At 44.2% G+C, this 19,436-nt stretch overlaps 1 protein-coding gene and 1 long non-coding RNA gene across 3 annotated transcripts in view; one reads left to right on the forward strand and one right to left on the reverse strand.

The window, feature by feature from the left end:
• JARID2 (jumonji and AT-rich interaction domain containing 2) overlaps positions 1–1,097 on the reverse strand; it is a 228,676-nt gene extending 227,579 nt beyond the window's left edge. For both annotated transcript variants that reach the window (XM_050915842.1, XM_050915843.1), the window contains exon 1: positions 413–1,097. In XM_050915842.1, coding sequence (XP_050771799.1) covers positions 413–457 — 45 coding nt within the window. In that variant the 5' untranslated portion in view covers positions 458–1,097. The remainder of the gene's footprint in view (positions 1–412) is intronic.
• A 1,664-nt stretch (positions 1,098–2,761) lies between these two features.
• On the forward strand, positions 2,762–16,101 carry LOC127013725 (uncharacterized). Its single transcript, XR_007766110.1, has 3 exons — positions 2,762–2,868; positions 13,093–13,256; positions 16,038–16,101. It is a non-coding gene; the product is annotated as an uncharacterized LOC127013725 (long non-coding RNA).
• Positions 16,102–19,436: the final 3,335 nt, after the last annotated feature.

Raw genomic sequence — 19,436 nt, forward strand, 5'->3', positions numbered from 1 at the left:
TCATTAAAAAAAAAAAAAAAAAAAACAAACCAAACACCAAAACCTCCTTTCGCATGCAAAAGCGCAGTATTAATACAACCGCTTGAAAATGCAGTTTCGTGACATTTTCGCGGCAGCCCCCCGAGCTCCCCGCCTTTCATCTAAAACTAGATTATGATTGTGTCATTTGAGGTCAATACATTTATTCACTGGAGGAATCGCTACACAAATCTGGTTTTATAACCAAACTGGATAGAAGGTTTCCCCGTTAAAAGGGGCCTCTGAAACTCCCCCACCACACCACAGAAAAATAAAATTCAGTATCATCACATTTGTTTCGAAAGCCTTATAGCTGCAGGATTAGCTATAAACTTGACATTCACTGCCATTTCCTAAAACTGGGAGTCAAATGATACATGTTATGACCACTTACGTATTTCTTTTGAATTATATTCCTCTTGGGTCTTTCTTTGCTCATTCTGGTATCCAGATTCTGATTGCAAAAAGGGACAATTGCTTCATGAATTAAAGCCGCGACAATTTAAAAAAAAAAAAAAATACCGAAAAAATCCTGGGGGGAGGGGGTTGTTTGTAGTGGTATCTTGTAATCCGACTTTCTTTCCTCACAATGTGATTCTCCTAGCAATAAATCCGAGAAATGGGGGACGAAAAAAAAAAAAAAGACGAATGCGAAGGAAACAAACAAAAAAAAAATCACTTTAGTGAAACATTATAATGGAAAATTTTCCCCTAAACACAAAAAACGACGCCCTTGATATCCCCTTTTCTCTTTCTCAAGCCACCTAAGCGATCTGCAGGTCCTTAGTGTCAGAGCTGTAGTTACATCTTGGAGAAGGAAAGGGGCCGAAAGGAGAAGATAAATAATCAAGACGTTGGAAGTCACGTTTGTGCCGCTGCAGCAGGGAAAGCGGCAGAGACAACTCCAGCAGCGGCGGCTCCGGCGGCGGCGGCGGCTCCGGCGGCGGCGGCAGCGGCAGCAGCAGCGGCGGCGGCGGCGGCAGCGAGGGCTGCACGCACCGTGTGTGTCTCCGCTCCTCCAGCTCCCCCCTAACCAATGAGAACAGCTCTCCGGCAGCAACTTTAAATGGACCTGGCTCTTTTTTTTTTTTCTTCTTTTTTTTTTTTTTAATATATATGTCTGCGTGTGTGTGTGCGCGCGTGTGTGTATATATATACACACACAGGGACACACGCGCACGCACACACACACACATACATACATACATACACCGCTTAGGGCCTGGCCTTAACTCCCAACCGGGACAGGAGGCGCAACGCCCGGCCCCCGCTGCGTTCAACGCATGCAACAGGCCTCGCTAAACACTTCATGCGGGTCGAGCGTCACACGCTCCCCTTTTCTCCCCCCCACCCCTCCTCCCATCTCTTTTTTTTTTTTGGCATTTAAGCGCGGCCACCCGGCAGCCAAGGTCGCCGCTAGCCCTGCGCCACAACCCGAGCGGGGAATTTGGCGACGGTCCCTCACCGCGCAGCACGCTCGGTCGCCCTGCCCTGCCCCCCTCCCCTCCCCTCCTCCCCTCCCCGCCCCGCAGCAGCCTCTCTCCTCCCGTCTGCCAAGGGCTCTCCTTCCGCTCCGTCCCTGCGCCCGCCGCGCCTCCCCCGGCTCGGGCATGCACCGGGGCCCGCCGCGCTGGCAGCACCTGGCCTCGCCGGCGGGGCTCCGCGCAGGGCCCGAGAATTGTCCTTGCTCGCGGGAAAGTTGTAGTTCCCTCGCCACAAAATGGCGACGGCGGGGAACTACACCTCCCGGCGTGCCCCGCGCGCCCGCCCGTGCCCGCCGCCCATTGGCCGCTGCGCGAGGAACCCCCTTCGCGACGCTCGCCCTTTCCTCCCCCCCCGTCTCCTCGCTCCCCGACCCCCCCGCGGCTCTCGGTGGGTAGAGGCGGGGGCGAGGGGGGGACTACGACGACGACGACGACGACGACTGTGCGAGGGGCGGGTGGGCGTTGCGGGGTACCGGTGCGGAGGGTGGCGGCGAGGCGGCCGCCGCCCGGGGGAGGGGACGGGGACGGCACGGCAGGGCAGGGCGGGCGGACGAGGGAGGAGGAGGAGGAGGAGGAGGAGGAGGAGGAGAGAGGGGGAAGTTTATTGGGAATCGCTGACAGGGAGCGGGGAGGCAGGCCGGCGCCGCGGGAGGCTGCCGGGAGAGCGCGGGGATTAATGTGTCTGGGTTGGGCTGGGAAGCGGCGGCACGAAACTTCGTGTCTGTGGGCTGCGCCGCCGAGGAGGCGGCCGGCGGCGGGCTCGGCCGCGGGGCCGCCCGCTCTGCCTGCCTGCCCGCCCGCCTGCCTGCCTGCCTGCCGGGCGGGCGGTGTCAGCTCAGGACAGGCTGCCGGGCTGTGCTGTGCGAGGCTCGCTCGGTGTGTCTCAAAGGTATCCTGAGGTCGCGCCTCCTCCCTCCGAAACGCCTCTGCCGCCGCGCTGGGCTGCCCCGCGGGAGCCGGGCGGCGGCGGGGCCGGGCCGGTGGTCCGGCGCGCCGGAGAATAACCTTTTTGTGTGGATGTATGCTTTTAAATCCCCGGCTGTGCTGGAGCTAGGGCACGCCGCGGAGAGCCCAGGAGCAGCGGGCGTCCTCCCCGACAAGCAGAAGCGCCGAGGGGAGCTGGGTCCGGGGCTGGGCGCTCGCCCTGGGCTGTCCCGTTGAGCTAGCTGGGCGCTCATGCGACTTGGAAACCTGATGTCAGTGCAAAACCCTGAAGTTCAAATGCTCGATTATGTTTTTATTTTCCAGTAAAAAAAAAAGCAGGAAGCTGGGTGCGAAGTGGAAGGTGCATCTTCAGAGGAAACACATTTCTTTAGTGGTGGATTACATCTCTTCCAGGGACAGGGAGGAAGGAGAGATTTCCCTGGTGAGGTATCACTGTACTCAGTGGGTGTTTGTGCTTTTCTGTACAACTCACCGCAAACTATGAGGTGACATACCCTTATGCTAATGCCTACATTTATGTAAAGCTTTAGGGACTTTACCCTGTCTTCCAGATGCAGTTTATATGTTCACATCCCTTCTGGAGAGCATCACCTCGGCTCCGTAGGTGCAAAAGCTTTCGCGTAAGGCTGTTGAGTGGCTGTGCTCAAAGTCAGGAGAGCATGAGACCCAGGACTCCCCAGAACCTCACTCACTGGTTCCTAGCCTTCTGTCTTAACCATGAGGCCATCCTTCCTCACTTATAGAGATAAGTGAGCATAGTGTTCTCACTTTATCTTAGAAATAGGATGCAAATCATGTTTAAGACACTAAATGGAAAAAATGAAGTTATATCATAATTTCTTAGTTTTCCCTTCACTTCTTCATGCTTACTACTAATTATTTTGGGGCTTTTTTCCCTAGTCTTGTTTAATAAAAAACTGAAGAAAAAAGATCTGTCCTTGGCTTCATCCAACACCAAGCTTTTATGGCAATACTAGTTGTGATCAAGTTAAATCTTTTGAAGCCTTTTCTTTAGGCCTCTTGTAGGAAAATATACATTATTTTGAACTGTAAGTCTGAAGAGAGATTTTTGTTCCTTTAAATTGGAAATATGCACATTTCTTGTAGGACTGTTTAACTTTCTGCCCTCATTTTTATTAAGATGTTTATGTAGCTTGAAGGTCTAGGACATACTTGGGAGAAAACACTTTTGTCTCGGGTTTTCTTTAATTAATAATAATGAGTCTGTGACTCTTTCTCTCTCTCTGGAAGACATTTTGGAAAGCCAGAAGAGACAAAGTCATTCATGTATTTCTAAGTCAACAATTGAGCAAAAGCTTCTTGTAGCAAACCTACCTGGCTTTTCTCAAATAACATAAGGTAGCGAAACCAACTATTTCCCCCCCCCCTTGCTTTGGAGATTACTTCCTGAGTGTTGCTACGTTTGCTGCTGGCTTTTGTGCCATGTGTTGAACAAGAGTTTACTGTCGGTGCAAACTAATGAATTTTCTTCTCGAGGCTGGGTGGCAGAAACCTAGTCCATAGATCCGTGACTCTATTTCCATTTGTGTCCTGTTATACAGAGCATCGTTTATGTACATGCTGAGTATCGTGTATCTGCAGTGGATCTTGCCTTTCACTTCTAGCTTGTGTGCGTTTTGGAGACTGACCTTTTAAATACTGAAGCTGAACTGGTTTACAAAATTAATTAAATGCTGATACAATAGCAGTTAGTATCACAGGTTAACTGCTGCTGATGTCAGTGTTTGCCATTACATTTGATCACTTTTTTTTTTTCTAATTTGATAGTGAGTTTCATCCTGGCCGCTTCCAGCTATGTTGTGCCTTGAAAATGTTTGAGAAGTGACTAACATTAGCCTGGTAGAGTTTCCTTGTTTGCGTCTCATTCATTTCTTCATTGTATGTAATCCTTTTACAAGGAATTACACAGGCTTATAAAGGAGCCCCAAGACTGGATTTATGTGTTCTACAGTTAGTTTTTATCACTGTTCAGAGTCAACCTTTCCAACAACTCGCAAAGGCCAGAACAGGCTTAGTGGTCTGACATATGATACTATTCTTTGGTGGGTTTGGGGGGGGGGGTGATGATATTGTGGATTATTTATTTGCATGAGAATAACACATTTTATGCATTGTGCATTTGGACTTGTGTATACTAAACATCCTAGGTGCAGTTACCTCTGAGCAAGAGGTGAAATATGGTCACTTTCTAGCACATAAGATAATCTTCTAGTACACGATTCCAGTGAAAAGTGAGAGGAAGCCTCATTAAGAAGGAACCTTGGTGATACCTCTCCAGCTACTAGAGCTTTCATAATACTTGCCTACTTCACATCTCAATGCAGATAAAATCTCTTTGAGGTTATAGAAAAAGAACATTCATCATAGCTGACTTATGTATGACTGCACTTCTTTTTTTAATCAGGGACTACTGCTTTTGACACTTTCAAACTTGGAACGCAGATGCATATGCAAAATGGTTTGTGGTGTCTTCAGAGTTTTGGGGCGAGATTTTCAGTCAGCTAATGGGGAAGGTCCTGGTATGGTTGCTGGTCAAAACAAATAAATAGAAAAGAATATTTAGTTCATAAGGAAAATGAGGATCTACTATAAACCAAAGCATAATAATTTCAGGTTTTTTGTTGTTGTTTCTTCTTTTTGGTCAAACAGATAAAACAATAGGCACAAGCAGTACGGTGAAGGCAGAAAGAACATGGGGTGAATTCATGAGCCATAATTCACCAGTCAGCAAACAAAGGGCATGATGCCAGACAAGTTCAGCCATAAAGGAGCCTTGTCTTGGGGGCAGGCTGTGATTGTTTGTGGACAGATGGCTGCTTACCAGTTCATAAAAATAACTTCTGGATACCTTTTCCTCAACTGTGGCATATTTACCTGAATTATGCCTGCCTAAGAAAAGGCAAGATTAAGTTCTCTAGCATTGAACAGGTTTTCTGCATCTGAAAGGGATGCAGCTTTGAATTCTGAGATCTAATCTCTTGTGTGGATAAAGGCAAAACTTTTTTGTACACTGAGAAGGATGAGGGTGGGAGTGGATTGGTAGCTTTGCGCTGTGGGATACAGAACTTGTTTCTAGCCCTAATATCAGGTTGGCTATCTGTGGAGATACAGTAATGCATGGGAATTCTCATTTTTAGAGGTTTGAATGGCTTCCTAGAAGCTTGATAAAGTAGGTAAAGAAACTATAAAAGTAGTTCCCCAGGTTTGTAAAATCCAGACCCGTTCCTACAGAGTAGCTTTTTGTGCCACAAATTACAACACCGTTTATGTATGGCGCATCTTGTTTCGTGTTTGAGAAGACAGAACTTTACCACAGGCAGCTGACTCTTTCTTGTAAGAAGCATGTGGAGGCTGTCGGAGAGGGGCCTCTGCCTGTAGCTACCTGGACTGTTGAATTTTCCAGATTAGTTCTTGCCACTGACTGGAGTTGATGTCTAGACCCGACATTCTGGTTTCCACATCCCCTAATTTGAATTCCCCTCCTCTTTTCTGTCACACTTTAAACACCCTATCCCTCCTGTATTCATATTCTGCCTTATTGTTTTGCATTGGTCTTAAAAGTCCCATAGCGCATTACTGTAATATTGGAATAGAGTATTAAAGATAGCATTACAATACATATCTGAGAGAAAAAATGGCTACTGCTGTGAATGAATCCCTTGCAGAAGAGGGAAGTAGAACTTCCTTTTATTTGTTCCCTTGGGGAAATAGAGATAAGAGTAGCCTGTTGCTGGCAGTCAGATTGGCCACTTCCCCACAACCTTTTTTACTTGTTAAATATATGCATAAATGTACACATTTGTTAAATATATATGTAAAATACATAATGACCATGCAACTTAGTAGCTAGTGTACACGCGAGGTGGTGTCTCTGCATTTGGGCCTAAGGGTTTCCCGACAGGCAGCTGCCATCATGCAGTTACGCTTTACATGTGTAGCAGATTCTGTATCACATGCACAATAAGGCTGGATTCATGCAGCGTAGATTTATGCATGTGATTTAAAGTCCTCTGGGCAATGGAGACATGGTGCCTAGCATGTCCAGGATCCCTGAGGCAACCTTACATACACGTGGAGACAGACACTACACAGATGGTCAGAGTGAAAGGATATTAAAGTGGCTAAGTTAAGCACTCAAAAGTTACAAAATGCCAGAATTAGGAAATGCTTATGCAATCTTAATTCCATCCATACATCTATATATTGCTTTGTAATAATCTTAAAATAGATTGCATACCTTCCCCCCGCCCCCGCATAGGTTGATTGGTTTTTATTCAGTGTATTAAACAAGTCTGCTCTGGGGATGAATTAGAGTACATGCTGAAGGAGAGTGTTGTCTGTTGAACTCTTACCCTCCTGTGTTCCTATGAATGCAAGAAGGGAAGACATAATCTAATTGTTAAGGCAGCTGAATGTTGCTTTGGAGAAGTTGATTCTCTGCCAAGGAGTGTGATGCTGGATAAGCCATTTACATCAATCTTTTAATAGTGGCCAGGTCAGCACTACTAATTTGTACATAAATAGCTACGATTGTCAGGTGGGTGATGAGTTGTGACTTGTGACCATCATAGCTCTTTGATCCAAATCTCCTAGTGTGGAGGATACTTTATTCCCCAACTTGAAAATGTAGAAGAGGAGATGGGGAAATAAATATGTCTGTGGTTGCTAAAGTGTTCCTGTTGTAGCTCTTGCATTATGTTCCTCATTTTATGGGTTCTCTTAGGACTACACATGTGCATCGGCACCAAAGGCTGCTGAAAGCTGTATCCTTTTAACACTCAAAGAATACGCAATGCTTAGTACTAGCAAGAATCGGGGTTTAGGTACTTTAAGACTCTTTCAGATCTTAATTTCTGACTGCCTCAGTTTACACTGTGTGAAATGGGGCTAATATTCCTCCAGCTGACAGAACTGATGGAAACATAGCGCTTGTGGACAGTCATGATGTTCTTGGTGCGAGCATCGCAGAAAAAGCAGTATCTCTTCATTTGGTTCTTTCTCTGCCTTTTCACTGCTGAATTTAGTACTATGTCAGCTTTTCTTCACATTTTATTTCACTGCGTTTTACAGCTGGCAATGTAAGGGTGCTTGTCCTTGCCACATTGTTCAGCATTTACTGCAGTTTGCTTAGTTGCCCTGCATCTGTTGAGAAGTAGGACTGTGGGACAGTAACCCTTGAGGCACACAAGCTTGAACAAAAATGATCAAATTGGTATAAACGTCGGGTTTTTGTTTCAGTGCAAGTTGCTGCACAAACTGTTATTTTGCGTAAATGTGAACTATTTTAGTTGAGTTGGTAATTTTAATCAGTTCATTAAATTGAAGTAAGATGCTTTTACACTTAAATAAGAGCTCTACGTGGAAGAAGGGGAATAGGAGTGTGTCTTAGTGGGTGGAAGAGGGGACTGAGATAAATACTCCATCCCGCCTTTCTTCCTTCTCTTTTTCTTCCTTTTCTTTGCCCATTTGAAAGTTACGTTTCTTCTTCCCTCTTCTCTTCCCCCTCCAGCCTTATGAAGAGTGTAATGCTTACTTTGAGCCACGAGGAAGATTAGGCTCATGGGACCAGTGCAGTCTAGGTTGTGATCGGAGGACAACGCTGGCTAGATGGGCAAGGGGAGGATCTCTTCATGGCCACCTCTGCCCTTCCCTTTATGCAATGGTAGGGCTGCCCAAACTGGTGTGATACGCTGCAGCATGTGCATAAGTGGCCAGGACATGGCACCCAAGGGAGCCCAGCATGGACAAAAGAGATATGGGGCAGTGCTGGAGCAGGGGAGGAAAAGATGATTGCCTTGCCGACATTTTGTTGTTGGCAAGGGGCACGGGAAAGGGGGGAGAATCGAGAGGGGAAGGTAGAGGGTGGGACTGGTGTGAGTGCAGAGAGACAAAGATGTTGTGAGAAGGGAGAAGGACTGGGGAAAGGTGCAGGGAATAGGTAACCAGAAAGTGGCAAGGGCTAGCTTCGCTGTGAAAGTTATCTGGTGATTTTGGGGGAGGAAGGGAAGAGGTAACACAGGTTTTTATGCTCCAGGGTAGACTGGAGGCTCTAGAGACTCTTGGTTCAGCCAGTGCCACCCCACAAACCTGCCATTTGTATGTCTGCCTTTCCTGTCTGCACATCAGCTCGGTGTCAGCAGAGCCTCTCTTCCAGGGCCGTTTGCCTTAGCAGCAGGTGACATCGAGGCCTTTCTAGGAAAGAAGTAAGGTGGTCTTATTTGAGGTGGCTTAATTTGCAAAGAGAGAGTACGTATGGCTCTGAGATGAGATGTAGCATGCTCGAGCCCGTCTTTATAGGCAGTAATGATGCTCCTCTCAAGCATAGGACACGCTCAGTTTTCCTGTTGGAAAAAAACCCAGCTCAGTTGCCCAGAGCCGGTTCCAGCTGATGAGTAGTGTGGAAAAGTGGTGAATCAGGCCTCAAGCTCGGCTCCAGTGCTGGCAGGGGCAGCGCTGCTGGCGTCCAATTTACTAGCCAAAGTTTAGCCATCATTTTGCGTAGTAACTGACCATAAATTTCACACATTTGAGACATCATTTGTGTTACAGCCAAGTAGAATTAATTTTGAGCACAGTGGAGGCTGTGTTTTTAATAAAAGGTCATGTTTGTAAATAATCAAGTAACACACACATAGTGGTGGCTCCTACTGAAAGGACAGAAACAGCAAATTATTGTTGTAGTCATAAGGAAGCTCATCAGACAATTCAGTGTTTAATAACAGCATAGATAAGGCCTGATCCTGTAGGGTGCTGGATGCTCTCAGCTCCTTTTGATTTTTGACCAGTTTTTGAGGTACCCCAGCACCGCACAAGAGTCGAGACCCTGAAATCATTAAGCAAAGAGGAGAGTGTAGGAAATAAAGTACGAGAACAACTTGCTTGTTCTTAGTAATAGCTTTTGTTGCCTGAAAACTTGGGTATGTTTATTTCTTGTTTGTGATAGCCAGTTATAATAACTCCAGTGGTGGTCTCTGTTGTTTTTATTGAATTCGTAGTATGTGTTAACTCTGTCCCAGCCGAAACCAGGACAGATGCGCAGTTTCAAAGTCTTCTGCTGATGTGAACCGGAATTTGTGCTCTGCTTGGTTCATGCTATGTCTTCTGTCACTGCAGTGCCTATATAAACACGGTTGATGGTATGTAGTAGCTTGGTGTGAGAGGCTAAGATAAAACTCCAGCTGTTTCTGAAGATACCGCCTGCTGCTATCAAGAGGTTTGGGTTAGCAATTTTAAGTGTTACAAGGACCTGTAGGACCTATGTTTTTGAACTGCTTTCCTGAAGAGAGGGTGGAAATGTACATGCCTGGCTATTTTAGGAATTGTTCTTTCTTGACTGTGCTTATAGTTTATGAAATGTGAGCCCAGGGAATATGGATAATAAAGCTGAATTATCGTCCTTGAGTGTTTGTAGATTAAGGATATTGGGCATGAGTGAGTCATGGCAAAGCTGAATTAGGTTTAAAATATCAGCAACAACAGGGAAAGGGTGGCCCAACCAAGTGTTGGTCATGCCATTATAATTCTTAAGGGATTTGGGTACAGCTTAAGATTTCTGTTCTTCACTGACGCGGACACAACACACCAGGAAGGCAGCGGGCTTGCTCAAGTCACCAGCCAGCTTCCACGATGCCTCCTGCTGACCAGTCCACAAAGAAAAAGCTATCTGCCAAACAAGCTGTTTGTTTTATTTCAAAGCCCCAGTGGGCCCAGCCCTTCCTGCCCAGCAGCCGCGGCAGGCTCCGTTCCTGCTTGGTGCCTGGCCTGGGAAGAGATTGCTCCCTGGCCCACGAGAGTGGTTCTCTGTAATTGGCTTGCGGGGAATGCTGTGTGAGAGGATCTGCCTTTTTTTTAATTGTTTGTTTTATTAAAGTTTGTTTATTAAAGTGAATATGTGGTCACAATGGAAACATGTTTTTTGAAGCCTGTGTATTGCCAAGAGAGCAGCATAGAGCACTGATCAGGTTTTTGCTTCCCCAGGATCAGAAGTACACACGCAGGTCTGCAGGCCCTGTGGGCAGCATCCCAGCATCTCCTCTCTTCCCTCTTCCAGTTCAGCTCTGCCAGATCTGCTGTAGTGATGGCTCCCCACGGCTCTACAGGCGGGATGGTGAGGTGGGAGTCGCTCCGCCTGTGGCATTTCCAAAAAACAAAGGTTAGATCTAGATTGCAGATTGCAGGGGCACCAAAGCTAGCTTGGAACAAGCCAATTTGAGTACTCCTGGCAGTCTAGCTGATGAAGGAGAGGGGTCTGGATGTGCTCATTTATCCCACTGAAAAGTATGATTGTTTGCCCTTAGATTACTTCTGCGTGATGGTAAATTAGTGCAGAAATCCAAGTCTGCCTCTGGTACCCAAAACGGTTTAGCCAGCTTTGCAGCATACATGTACCCAGTCAGTTGCGTTCGTTAATTTAAAAGTTTTCAAACTGCCAGTGTTGCCTGTAAATTAAAAATATGCTTGTCTTATTAAGTTCCTATACCATTCTCCCATCAGTTGACAGGAGAACATGACGCCTGCAGCTGTCATGAAAAGTGTGGGCAACAGCCCTAGTAGCCCTTTCTAGTAAGTGCGTGTCTGGTAATTTATGTAATCATAACATAAACTGTAATATGTCATCTTGCCTATCTGGGCCATGAGATGGCTCATCTTGTGAACCAGGGAAGATGAATTTTAAAACCAAGATAATCTTGTTTAGAATGTATGGCTTTGGGAACTGGAGCATCTCATCGCTATATAATTATATGTTTGTATGTTGTAGTTTCTCTGCATGGAGCCAAACACAAATAATCTCAGGCTTTCTTAGCAAACAGTTCAGGACGAAGGAATTGTGTGGATGAGGAAATGGCGTGGGAATGTACTTACTTACCAGTGAGTCAAAGGCTGGATTTCCCTCTATAACCAGGAAAACTGTCTGGCAAGTTACGTGCTCAGAGCTGCAGTGGTTTGGGTTTGTTGAAACACTTCTCAATGAGACTGGTGTTATTCAGTCTCATGGCTAGGACTGGCTTTGGACAGCTGAGTGAAACAAATGTTCCTAGGGAGAAGCATGAACTGAAGGCGTGAGGTTAAAACAAAATATCTTTTGCTGGCCTGGGGAGACAGTAGCAGATTGGCGATTTTTAAATCCTGCCTGTGAGATCAGTGTTATAAGCCTTGAGCAATGTGTAGTTAGGCCTGTGTCTACAGGGACGAGTGTGTGTAGGTGCCAGTGTCTTTGTAGCCGTAGCAGGGATTTCTGGTTGGTTCATGACTTCGTTCAGTCTTGAAGTGGACACCCTTTGACTGTTCTTTCTTCTGTAGCTATCTGTATTCCACGCTTGCTGGAGACCCAGACTTGGCACCTCGCTGTGATTCAGTAACCCCGCTGGATGAACTGAGATTTCTGAGGGGAGGATTTAGGATGGACTTCTCTACTTAGGAGAATTCATTAGTGTCCCGTTGCTCATTGTCCCGCATGCTGCAGGTTGCTATGCTGCAGAAATGTTCTTGCAGGGCTCTTCCAATGGCAATCCTCAGACCGCAAGTGGGGGTCCCCACTAGCTGTGGGGCCCACTGGCAGCCAGGGACTTCGCAGTGCCCAGGGCTCAGGTGTTTCCCCCTCAGCCAGTTATGTTGCCAGTGGGGAGAGAATTCCTCACCCCTTCTGTGGCAGACAGTTTTGGGACAGTAAGGATGTGTGAGATAAACAGGATGGGTTGCTAAGCAATTCCGTGTTGGGTGATTGTCGCCACATCAGCTGACCCAGAGTGGCCACTGGCTGAAGACTGCTGTCTGTCACCACCTGCCCTTTGCCACCCATGCATTTCTGGCTTGCCTTCTCCTGCCTTGTTTCCAGTCTGCCCGCTTAAAAAACAAAAACTAGCTGAAGAGACCTGCACTACTGGTTATTTGATGCAGATTTTGCTAAAATGCACTGACGCATACATATAGTTCTGGCTGGTGGTAGCTGTGCATGAATAAACATAACTACTCGTGGCTGTGATGTGGTATCAAGCTACTGTAGATGCAAAGCATGCTTTTTAGTAACTGTGTATGGTGAAATGGTTATAAATGCATGACTATGCAGTGTAGACAGGGTCTGATATATCACTCATTTGTACATTTGTAATTAATTGTAAGAACAAGATTGTTCTTTGCATGTGTTCTTTCTTTGCTGCCAAGCACGACAGAGAGCTATAACAATCTTATACCTTAAGCTTGTAATAAAATATTGTTGGTAACCTAGCAAAGAAATTTCTTAATTAAGTTTGCTACACAAAATCCCATAATGCTTTCTAAGATTTTTTTTTTTTTTTTTTCTGGGACTCCTTAATGACTTTTACCTCTGAATATAATCAAAAACAAAATTTCTGATGTTTAAGAAACATTTCTGCATATTTTTTCCATCTGGATATAATGGAGCATAATTTAAGACTATGGGCAGAGGAGGGGGGTAAATGATGCATGTAATGATTGTTTTAACATTTACAAGAAAATAATTTATTTAAATTGGATTAAGCCTTAATATTATCACACTTTTCTACCTGATTTAACATGGGGGGGAGGGTGGGGGAAGGGGGAGAAGGCGATTTCATGGTAAAGTGTTTTAAGTATTTAATATTTTCTTTTCTTTTTGATCATCCAGGCATCCTGCCCCACAGCCATGTAAATTTTCCTACATACAAATGTTCATTGCAGTCTTTTACATTCCTCTGCTGACAGTGAAGAGGTCATGCTAAATCAAACTGATGGAGAAACTGGACATCATCTTTACACAGGATGCCCAGATTAATTCTGCCAAAACAAGAGGTGGGGGAACAGCAAAGAATAATATGCTTTTGTATATTACTGCTTGTAAGTACTCCATTCATCATGTTGGTACCTCTGGTACACATATTCAGAGTGAGCCAAAGAAATAAGTACCTGCTTAGGACATGAGACCTCAGGGGCTTGTGGCTTTTTTCTGTCCCCAGCAGTTTTCCTACCAGCCTAATTATTTCTGCTGAGAACGGGGCCTCTGAGTCCAAGTCCAAACTTTATCATCTTCATCTAATTCTTTTCCCCACTCCAGGAGAGGAATCAAGTGGGATAAATTCTGTATCTATATGCTTCTCCAGCTTTGAGTCTACTGATTGAAGTGTTTTGTTTATAATAGATGTTGTTTTGATGAGGGGAAAAAAAACCCTCCTGCAGCCAAAGGAGCTCTATTAGTGGCAGAGCCAGCAAAGCCTGGTTTTCCATAGGTTGATGTCTCATGGTTTCATAGTGAATTACAATTGTCTCTTTTTTCCTACAGCGGGGTCATTTGTTAGGTGTCTCTCCCATGTGGATTCTTTAATGTTTCATAAGGTTTAAATTCATGTTACAGCTTTTTTTTCAGTTAGGACACTTTTAGAACCTCTTTCTTCTCCTAGCTATTTATTTTTTACAAAGAATATGGGAATTTGAGACCTCTATATCTCTACTGCATTTTGTTGAAATAGAAAAAAAATTAACTGGAAACTCAGTGTGTGACTACACAAACTTCAGTGTCCTAGCAAACCAAGCAAAAATGGTAGTATCTTGCTAAGTACATTGCCTGGTTTGGGTCTGTATTTAAGTTCATACCTTCTGGGAGAAGTAAGTTTGGATTACTAGTTAGTCCTGTTCATCCAGTAGAGCTACTGTCATCAATGGAAGATGTTCTGGCTTTATGAAGCATCAAAGAACGATTATGTAAGTTCCTATTAAAATGACAAATTTCCTTCCAGTCCCATTTCCATTAGAGTCAATTGTAAGTCGCTCATCGCCTTCAAGAGGAGCTAGATTTGCTTTTACAACTGTAATCAGTATGCAGAGGTTGGGGCAGGCTTATTGTCACCAACATACTGTTAATCACTGCTATGTAAACCAGAAAAGATTTCTTCCCAATTCCAGTTTCAGTTCACAAAGCTGGGGGGGTGGGGTGTGTGAAATCTTGTATTTGTAAATTGAGCAATTTACCTCTGTGTATTATGGTGATATAATACACATGGAATTCCATGATACCTTTTTTCTGTAATAGATTCACTTTTAAAAGTTAAAAGTACACTTCAGATAAATGGAAGGTTAAATTCTAAACACATTCTTAGTGTGTGCATAAGCTTCTATTTACTTGGGAAGTATAATATCAGTAGAGTACTTCTCACTTTAAAGTTTATGAATTTCTTTCTTCTCCTCCTTAATTCTTTGAGGTGTCAGTACTGAGAAAGATGAATCATTTATTAGTGGGAGGCCTGACACATGATGAAATCACTATCTGACACTTCAATGACTTCCAATGTTGTTCTGTGAACATTCAGCAAAGTGCAGATGATGTGATGTTGCAGTTCTGTGGGTAGTGTTTTCTTCTTCTTTTTTTTTTCCTTTTTCAAATGGATGAAATGCTTTATCATCATAGTGTGTGAGAACTTCCCCATTTGGTATGAATAGCCTTTGCCTATTATTAAGAGTGATTCAGAAGCTCTGATGTAGGGAAAAAATAGAACACATCTGCAACTGGCAGAGAAGATCTTTATATTTCTCCTGAGAATCAGTGAAAAAGCAGAACTCAACTTTTTGGGGGGGGCCCGGGGAGGGAGAGGGAACAGATAACATTCTTGGCTTGAGTGTCAATACAGTTCAGAGCATGCCCCTTATGACAGAGCATGCAAATCTCCATTGTGTTACAAATGAAGTGCACCTAAGGGGCAGTTCTGGGCTGGCCACTGGATTACCCCCTGAACAGGACAGTGGTCTCAACGCAAAGACATTTAGGGTATAAATTGGCAATAAACAACTGGCTGTTTGACAATAAGCTGAACAGTTTTACTTATTTAAAAAAAGTAATTTTAGTTCTAGTGTCTTCATTCTAGTAAACAGTGCTGGAAGCATATAGGTTAGACTTTTTGCTTTACTGAACTTAGCCCTGACTACATCTTTCTCTCTTCCTCCTCCTTCCCTTCCCAGTATAAATGTTTTCGATTTGCTCCCCTCCCCCCAGCAAACGTTGCAATAGTTTCAGGCTATTAAGATATTTTCCTGCCTCACACAATTTGAAATCTGAGCAATGTTACTCCCGCTCCTTTCCCAAGCCACATCACTCAACCATTCAGATGTGCTGCTGTAAGTGAAATGTCACAGGCTGGGAACTTGTAGGTATAGACTTGCCTCCCAGTACCAAGGCTGACTTCTAAAGGTGGCTTCAGGGTTTTCTTCTAACTTGACTGGTTTCTCCCTTTGTTTCCTCAGAAGCTCAAGTGCTTTTCCCAGTGAATCCAGTCTTTCCTCTCTCATTCCTTGAACTTACAATTTTTTTTCTCTCTTGATTGCTTTATATAGTCCTCATCACTCTGCTGTCTGAGCATCTCCAGTTCCTAATGTGTCTATCATCACAATACTTTGTAGAATGTACTCTTCACAGATGTGTGTGGGTCCAGCAGAACTAAATACTTGTGAAACTAAGGGGATGAGGGAAGACTGTGGAAGAGCTGGCAATTAAACCCACCTTTCAAGTAAAGACACAAGGTATATCTTGTGGGATATTCTCCCTCTCTAGTGGCTAATTTGGGTATCCTTGATTTTGCCCTCCAGAGTTTTGGCTCGAAACTATTCCACAGCTACTACTGGAAAGAAGCAGGTGACCTTTGGAGGTAGTAAAACTGTCTTAATTACATGTTTGCTGTTTGTTATTGTGTGTTCCTCCCCATCTCTGTGCCAGCATGCACACATCAGATGTGATGATGTGCGCAAACAAGTCAGCAAGTACCAAACCACTTTGCTTACTGCCTTACTACTCTGATGAAAAACCTGGTAAACTTCAGAAAGGGGGAGAAATTATTTCAATTTCCAGTCCAGGTAGACTTTGACGTGTTCCTTCCTTTACCATCTTTCCTTGGCATCTCTTTACATTCAAGTCATCTGTCACATTGGGCTTGGATCCTGGTAGTTCATCACAGCTTCCCAGAGTGCCCTGCTGTTGTGGGATGCTTGGGAGTTTGGCTTTGCCCCTGAGAGGGAGCTTCCCCCAGCTCAACATGGAGGACTGCTCATCTTGTGGCCTGTCCTGCCAGAAGAATGCAGAAACTCCCTGTAGGCTTCACGGATCACATGAGGCCATTTCCACAAAACCCTGAGTGCAGGTGTGTCTGAGGAAAGGGCTACTGATAGTGAGGGGAGGCTGCCCACCCCTCCTGATCTGATGAGGAAGCTTTTTTTAGGACCACTCCCAAACTTGAGCCAGGCAGAAAGAGCTAGATCAGCACAAGTAGTTTAAATAGCAGGCGTTGGCCAGCCCAGCCTGGAGTGTGGTTCCAAGATGGTTTAAGCTGATCCAAACCAGAGCTGTTGCAGCCTGGCTTTGCATCATGTATATCCCCACCCCACCTCTTGCACCAGCACTGGTGCTTGTTTGACTCCACAGGGAGCTGAACTGGTAGGGAAGTGTTATGATTTTTTGAGTTAGTTCTGTCTTTTCTGAACCAGTTCAGTGTGGGACCAGACAAACATCTTTGCTGGCACGGGAAAGGGCAGCAGCTGGGGATGGAGGGACTGTGGCAGCCCCAGCTTAGATCGGATTAGACTGTCATGGAACCACGATCTCATTTGGAGAACGCACATGAGCATCTCTGGGAGATTTGAGGGGACAAGACCCCCAGGCAGGAGGAGGGGCATTGCGATAGTAATCTCTCCCACTAGCGCAGCTGATCCAGAGAGAATATTTGTCTACAGTCTAAAATAAATTACAGAAGAACTCTCTGAACACATTTAGAAGACCTAAAAGTTTGCTGTCAGTGTTCTGTAAAACAAGTTAATTCAACACAGGCTTAAAATATGTTTCTTTTGCTTCCATCCCTCCCCGTGGCAGCCCGCCCCATCCTCTTTTTGCAAGCGATAAGATATCCTCCTGCTCTGGCCCTCTTAGGTCATGGTATGATGGGCACCCTGCCAAATGAAGCTGATCTTATAAGCTGCTACTGCCCTGGTTGTTGCTGGGACTGTTTGCATGATTTTTAATTCACTTCTGTGGTGCCCTCATTTTTTTTCCTGCCCGAGCTTGAAGTGGGAGTGTGTTTAGCTGTGAACTACACTGCTGCAAATTCATGGTCTATTAGCACCTTTTCAAAGCTCCCCTCTCTGTTCTCTGAAGAATTAGAACACAGCTATAAAAAAAAAAAAAATCACTCAAGGCTATTGCACAGTGTCATTGTTTCGGGCTTTGTTTTTAAAATTATTGCTAAGATAGGTTTGTTTGTGTGCTTGCTTACTTTCCCCATACTGTATTTAGATTTGAAAACAACAGCATCAGTAATAAGATACTGATGAACCTAAGGTAGATGTGACAGCGTAATGTGGATAGTGCATATACAATTTGTCAAAGCAGACGAAATAACCCCACCTTGGGCAATTTTCAAAAGAAATACTTGTCAGGTCTGGGTGACTACTCCATAAATGTATTACCTGTTGGCATACAAATATCGCTTTGTATAAGGCAGTTACACAGTAAAAGAAAAGGGAGAGGCAAGGCAAAAACACTGATCTTGCAGAGTCCTACAAAAAGCCAAGATCTCAGATAGAAAAATGCTAAAATAAAAATCACCCTGATTCAGGGATAACTACATTTATGTGTAAGCTATCCACACGTTTGATTTGTATTTCTATTCTGATAAAATATGTTGTAATTTTTATCAGTGTATTTTGGAGAGCATATCTACTGTTATCGGTAGAGATACAAAATTATGCTAGAAACAGAGTGTTTTTCATTAACACATTACTAAAAATTTCAGAATTACTGCCATAGTTGGGATACACACTTTGGCAGGAATATCCTGCAGTATGAAATGACTAAGAACTTCAGGATCAAAATCGAAAGCCTGAGTTACCACACAGTATCATTGTAGGTATAATTTTTATGTTAAATATTTATATTAAATATTTTTTTTCAAGATACATCCATGGATCTCTTACTTGTTTCAATGAAAGATAAATTAATGAAGGAATGATAGAGAGCAGGTGAATTGTGCTAAGATTCCACAATGCTTACCCATATATGTATGTATTTTTTTTTTCCGAGGATGTGAAAAAGAAAACAATGACTTTCATAATATACTCTTACAAAAACACTATGACAGCTTTCAATACAACTTCTGTGTGTTTGTAATACCAATTTGTGCACATTTGCACACACATTTGTATACAGAGCTATGAAAAACACATCTTAGAAATCAAAGGGGACAGATGGAATCAAAATTATTAAAATCATAGCCAAAGCATGCAGAAAACTGTAAACCACAGTTTGTTTACCTCTGCGATCTTAAGTGGTTTTCTTTCTTTGCTATTTCACCGGTAGTTCCCAGGTGCATGGCTGTGCTTAGATCATGAGTCCACCACCTCCATCATTTATACTGTAGGAGTCTGGTTTTTGACTACAGAAAGCAGAATCATCTACTGAAGTGTGGGAATAATGTAGGAACACCTTATGTTGCCCTAGATTTTGTATGTTAATTCTAGGAATATGTTGATTTAACCTGATTGAGGCCTGGAAGAGGAGCCATCCATATGGCCAACCCTCCCAAAGAAAAGGCATAGGAAAGGATGACTTAAGATAAGGCATTCATTTGTCACCTGAGAGTTGTTAACACAATGGCAGCACGCTTGGCCATGAGCACCTTGCCTTTGTCTGCTGCCGAGCCTTTGGGACTCCCTTAGCCAGAGGGATAAAAGCCCAGGAACTCACAAAAACAATTGAATTTGGCTGGATTGGATATGTTCCCTTTCACAACACGAAGGAACAATGTTCACGAGTATGCTCTGGGTATATGAGGAAGTTCAGCAATACTGGTTAGCCATCAAAGGATTTTACAGAGAGAGGGCTTTGTGTAGGCTGTAATTTAAAATGTTATTTGTGTAATTTCCAATTGTTGCAGTCAATGAAGCTTTTATTTTAAGAAGGCTATGCATTGGTGTATACTATAACTGAGTAAGGAAAAGGAA

This window comes from Gymnogyps californianus, chromosome 2, assembly GCF_018139145.2.
Source record: "Gymnogyps californianus isolate 813 chromosome 2, ASM1813914v2, whole genome shotgun sequence".
Classification (NCBI taxonomy): Eukaryota; Metazoa; Chordata; class Aves; order Accipitriformes; family Cathartidae; genus Gymnogyps; species Gymnogyps californianus.